General features: G+C 42.7%; 1 protein-coding gene across 1 annotated transcript in view; it reads left to right on the top strand.

Moving 5' to 3' along the window:
• Brwd1 (bromodomain and WD repeat domain containing 1) overlaps positions 1–6000 on the top strand; it is a 90491-nt gene that overhangs the window by 24464 nt on the left and 60027 nt on the right. Inside the window, exons 12-14 of the mRNA XM_021185517.2 lie at positions 564–604; positions 1847–1945; positions 4744–4894. Coding sequence (XP_021041176.1) covers positions 564–604; positions 1847–1945; positions 4744–4894 — 291 coding nt within the window. The remainder of the gene's footprint in view (positions 1–563; positions 605–1846; positions 1946–4743; positions 4895–6000) is intronic.

The raw sequence follows: 6000 nt of genomic DNA, 5'->3' as shown, positions 1-6000 counted from the left end.
CTGGCTCATTATAATGCAGCTGCCTTTGTTCCTTTAGAATCGTGAAGCCCCTCATATAGTTCATATTGCATCCTTTTTTTTTTTTTTTTTTTTTTGCATAGTTGAGAAATATATATTTTCAAACTTGTGTTTTTAGAGTTCTTTTCCACAGCCATAAGGGCGGGCTGTCCCAGTGTTTACCATTTTGCTAAGGTATTAGCCACACCTTTGCCTCCTAGACTCCTGTTAGAGGACTGTCCTTGGAGGAACCTGAAAGTATGTATATTATTATACAAACAAGCCTCAGGCTCATGGAAGCCCAGGTCCGAAGCCCTGTCCCCAGGGCAGGAACCACATCTTTCTGTTCCAATCAAGGCCATGCAGGATTCTGCAGCCCTGTCTGTCTGTCTTGGAACTCACTCTGTAGACCAGGCTAGGTTCCAACTCATAGAGATCTACCTGACTCTGCCTCCTAAGTGCTGGGATTAAAGGCATGTTGCTACCATCCTGGCCCCCACAAACTTGTTCAGTGAATTAATACATAGCCAAGATAATAGTTTTCATATTTGCTTTTTCCCTTTTAGGACAAAGTTGATAGTATCCAGTTTTGTAACAATGGTGACCGGTAAGTGTTTGCTTGCATTTGTGTATGGTTTCAGGCAAATCAAACACACTGCTTACTGTTACTATTAAATAGTTTTCTACTTCAGTTGCAATTTTATTTGTATAATTATAAGTCTTGGCACTTGACATGACTGGAACACCTTTAAAGTTCAGTGGTGGTTGGTCCCGGGGCTTGAACTTGTCTTGTGCATGGTAAGGGGCCATCTGCTGTTGAGCCCCATAGCCACCCCATACATTTTCTGACATGGAAATGTCAGCAGCTCTGAAGTCATCAAGCCTTACTGTGAACTGCCCTGCTTTGCCCTTGTGTGTTGCAGTGCTTTCCAGTAGACAGTGATTAAGTAGATGTGCTGTGTGCCATGTTAGAGCTGTGAACCTGCTGTTTCTGTAACCAGGGTTGCCTCTTTTACACTTTATTCATTGTATGGACATTGGTGATTTAATTGCATGTGTGTCTGAGTGAGGGTATCATATCCCTTGGAACAGGAGTTACAGGCTACAGACAGTTGTGAGCTGCCATGTGGTTGCTGGGAATTGAACTCAGGTACACTCTGGAAGAGCAGCCAGTGCTCTTAACTCCTGAGCCATCTCTCCAGCCCCCCAGGACTACCTCTTAACCAGAGACTGAGATGTTAGAGCCGTGCATCTGTGCTTCTGTAATCAGGACTGCCTCTTAACTAGAGGCTGATTTTCTGAAAAAAGGAAGGTCAAGAAAAACATTTTTCTGCTGAGTAGGTTAAGAAAAATCTGAAAGCCCTTAGGAGCAAGCATTTGCTAATTTATATTAGTTACGTTCTGGCCTGTAGGATATGGCTGGTTTCTTTCCCATAGTGCAGTTTTAAACCTTGATTTTCATAGATTATATTTCAGTGTCTGTTGAGTTAGAATTTAAAATGGACAAGCTTAAGGTAGAGTTTGTGCTACTGCTAATCTTCTGACATCTTTAAGTTTCCTACCCCCACCCCCACCCCCAATTAGGTACATTTTCTCCTCTTGTACTACATTGTTTTCCTAAGGTTCAGTGTGTTTGAAACAACTGAGTTTGTAGTGTGTTATGCTTTGTAGGGCCCGGCAAACAATAGTAAATCAGGGGTTTTACCCGTCTAACCTTGTCCTGAATAATCTGACCTTGAATAACATCTGTAGATTGTGTCCATCGGGATTGGTACTCTAAAAGTTTGTGTTTCACTTGATGTTAGTAATAGCACTTGGTATGTGAGTAGATTTTTCTGAATGCTTTAAGGTTCTTAAGTGGTAGCCGAGATGGAACAGCACGGATCTGGAGGTTTGAGCAGTTGGAATGGAGAAGCATTTTACTGGACATGTCTGCCAGGATCTCGGGGTAAGTCATTGAACTGTTTGTAACACATAGGTGAGTTGTTGGTGTGTTACTCACACATACATATTTTGTTAATTTTGATGGAAGAGTTTAATATGCCTCCTATATATGATGAATAACTATTGTTTAAGTGTATTGACTTCTGTTTTTAAATACTTCAATCTCATAACTGAATTAATGAAGGAAAGTGCACCTGTATATTTAATTACTTTCACCAAATTTGTCCAAAGATAGAATAAAGGAGAAAGGACTTATTTGCTCATAGTTTGAGGGCCTCAGTCCATCATGGAAGAAGGATGTGGCAGAGCAGAGCAAGTGGAAAACACAGGACAAGAGACTAGCCTAGGACAGGATGTAGGTCCCATGACTCGTACCCAGTGACCTGCTGCCTCCTGCTCGGCTGCCTGCCACTCTTCCATGAACCCAGCTTGTGATTGACCTGTTGTGATGAGACAGAGTCCTCATGGTCTGCTGGTCTTGAAAGACCCACAACGTGAGGACTCTCCCCACGTTCTGACTCAGGAGAGGCGACACCCCAAATCACACAAGAAACGGTCTTGCTGCAACTGCAAGAGGATTTTTATTCGAGAGCGTTCTCGGGCCCGTGGTCATACACCACGCAGGGGTAGAGGACTATGGCGCCCCGAGTAGCTGAGTAAGGGGGTATTTAAAGGAAGAAACCACAATTCATGGAGGTAGGGAGGGCGTTGTTGGAAAATACCAAAAATACCAGTTAAGAGTCACAAGGAAGTATAAAGTCACAAGTGTCAGGTTATCTCTCAAGNCAGTTTCTAAGAGCCCCTAACAATCTAAGAGCCCCTAAAGATAGCACATTTGCATTGCAGGTTCCAGTAATGGTCAGGGTGCCATTCTTTGAATTGAACCCAGGAAGCGGGTAGGTGGAGGAATGTCGCTATCTGTTTTATGACCAGTACCTGGAGCACTAAGCCACAAAGGCTACACTCCCAAGCCTGGGCCCAAAAGCCTCGAATTTTGTTTTTACTTTGCTATACTTTTTTAATACTTCTTCAGTCTATCAGGGATACATACAGAATTAACCATCACTTTGTACTTTTACTGTTATGTTGTTTTCAGGATCTGCATTTAAAATCTCCAGTGTAGAGGGGGGAAAACCCCAACCAAATAAAGTATTTCCAGTGCTTCAAATTTACATTTCTGAAGTTAGGATTTTAAACAGAATGTATTTTTCTTTAGTGTGTGGGTTGGAGGGAAGGGGGTGACTGTGCTTCTGCATATGCACACCCGTGGAGGCCAGAGATCTCCTGAGCAGGCGGGGACTGACCTCAGGTGACCCCCTCTGTAAGAGAAGCCCGCGGTATCTGCTCCTGTCCAAGGGGGGTTTGCTGAACTACTCACCCTCCTGTCTCCCCTTGCTGGGCTCTGGGGTTACAGGACCATTGTGTTTACTCTGCTGCTGTAGAGTCTGTATCTCTTGAGTAGCTTTGTCCTTTCTGTTGCTGGATAAAACACCCTGACACAAATAGAGGAGAATTTACAACTTACAGTCCACTGTGGGGAAATGCTGACGGGAACTGCCCTGCTGTTCACATCCATTGTCAAGAGCTGGAAGATGAACGAATGCATGCCTGCATGTAGCTCTACCCTAGAATCATCTTCTCTAAGCTAACATAGGTCAGGATCCCTTGCCTAGGGAATGGGGCTATCCACAGTGGGCAGATGATGCTGCCTTAGGAAGTACAGACACAGTCCCTACTGCGCTCATGCTCATCTGATCTAAATAGCCCCTCAGTGAGACTTGCAAGGGATTCTAGATTTTGTCAAGGAGACAGATCTGCTGCTACTGCTGTCTGTTCCCTCTGGATATACATAAGTAAATGAATAGAGTAGAAGTTTTCTTGGAGATTGGATAACATAATAAGCAAATATAGTTTGTTACTACATTTAAAAAAAATTTGGGTTGACTTGGAAACTTTGCTTGGTAAAATTCTGGCTTTGATGCTGGGTGTGGCTATTTACACCTTTAAACTTCGCACTGAAAAAGCAGGTGGAACTTTGTAAGTTTGTGGCCAGCCTGGTCTGCATAGCAAGTTCTAGAGCATCCAGGGCTACATAGAGAGGACCCCCACCGCTCCCCACCCCCCCAAATCAAACAAAACCAAAAAGCAGAATCAGTGGGCTTTGAAAGGCATATATTATTTGTTCCCTTGTCTGGGTAATTATTTTGTTCTCACGTAGGTACCTATTACAAAGCACTTGTCATTTGTTTCCTTGCCTCACTGTGATAAAATACGCTGACAGAATCAACCAAAGCGGAGCTTTACTTGGTACACAGGTTCAGAGTATAGTCTGAGATGGCAGAGCCTTTAAGCAAGAAGTCTGTTACCTGTCTCTCACAGAGAGAGAGCAGAGGGCAATGGCTCAGCTTGCTTTCTTCACTGTTATCAGTTTAGGATTCTTTGCCTTGTCTTCTCTGGAGAAACAAGTTCCATCCCATTTCTGAGTGATTTGTTATGGGATGATAAACAAACAGATGAATTCTTCCCTGTGCTCTTATTTCCCCTTTTGGTCTTTTGGAGCACAGGCTGACCTTTGAACTCATGTAGCTAAGGATGACCTCAAAGTCTCCTTTCTCTACTTCTACCTGCTGGAATTTGAGGCTTCTCACCACTGTGATCAAACCCAGTGCTTTGAGTGCAAGAAGCACTTTGTCAGCTGAGCTTCATCTGGCCTTAGATTCTCTTTGTTATGTTCATATGGATGAGGGACTGTACTGTGTGACCTGTTTCCTCAGTGAGTTCACAGTGTCTTTCCTTTGTTAGAGACACATCTTCAGAAGAAGAGAGGTTTATGAAACCCAAAGTTACAATGATTGCTTGGAACCAGGATGATAGCACCGTGGTCACAGCAGTGAATGATCATGTCCTCAAGGTGTGGAGTTCCTACACTGGACAGCTGCTTCATAACTTACTGGTGGGTACTTTAACATGAGAATTCAGAAATTTAAATTGATTTTATGATTTTTTTTTAATCAGTGTTCTGTCTGTGTATGTATGTGTGTCCTGTATGCGCCTGATGCCCACAAAGGTCAGAAGAGGGCACCAGGTCACTCTGGAACTAGAGATAAGTTGTGAGCTGCCATGTGGGTTCTGGGAATCAAACCTGCGTTGAGAACATGTGTCTTAACCATAGAGCCTTCTCTTTAGCCCTAGAATTTCTTTTTTAAAGGATTTATTTATTTATTTAATATGTATGAATACACTGTCACTTTCTTCAGACACACCAGAAGAGGGCATCAGATCCCATTACAGATGGTTGTGAGTCACCATGTGGTTGCTGGGAATAGAACTCGGGACTTCCTCCGGAAGAGCAGACAGTGCTGAGCCATCTTTCAAGCCCTTAGCCCAGAAATTTATTTAAATTAATTAATTTTTTTGAGGGGGTGGGGGAATCTCTGTAGCCCTCGCTGTCTTAGAATTTGTAGACCAGACTGACCTTGAACTAAAAAGATCCACTTGTCTCTGCTTGCTGTGTGCATGTGGTACCATTTCTGGTACAGAATTTTAAAACATTTTTTGAAACAGTCAGTCCTGGTTTGGCTTTCAACTTCGTATATATCTCAAGAGGACCTTAAACTTTTTGTTTAGGTTTTTGAGACAGGATCTCTCTGTAGCTTGGAACTCTATCAAGTAACCTGCCTGTCTTCAAACTCACAGGGTTGGTTGGTGGCCTTGTCCTTTTTTTTTTGTTTGTTTTTAAATCTGCATTCATTCATTATAATTTTTAGTCCTGTGTCACTGTGCAGAGGTCTGCCCTGAGCTAGAGTGATGGAGCTGACAGCGGTCCTAGGACTTGAACTCTGGCTGACCAGCACACGCACTCAAGCACTGAGCCATTTCTCTAGCACCCCCTGAACTTTTGAAATCAGAGTTCTTACTCTTTTCCTTGAAACTCAATATAACATAGATGTTATGAATATAATGAATAAACTGTTTTATTTAAGTGAGTCAAATGGGAAATTTTATATGCATATTTAAATCATTGTTGTAGTGTTAAAACACTTATGTACTATGACTTTA

This window comes from Mus caroli, chromosome 16 (genome assembly GCF_900094665.2).
Source record: "Mus caroli chromosome 16, CAROLI_EIJ_v1.1, whole genome shotgun sequence".
Taxonomy (NCBI): domain Eukaryota; kingdom Metazoa; phylum Chordata; class Mammalia; order Rodentia; family Muridae; genus Mus; species Mus caroli.
The sequence above is the reverse complement of the archived record's forward strand: the minus strand, read 5'-3'. Positions and strand labels throughout refer to the sequence as shown.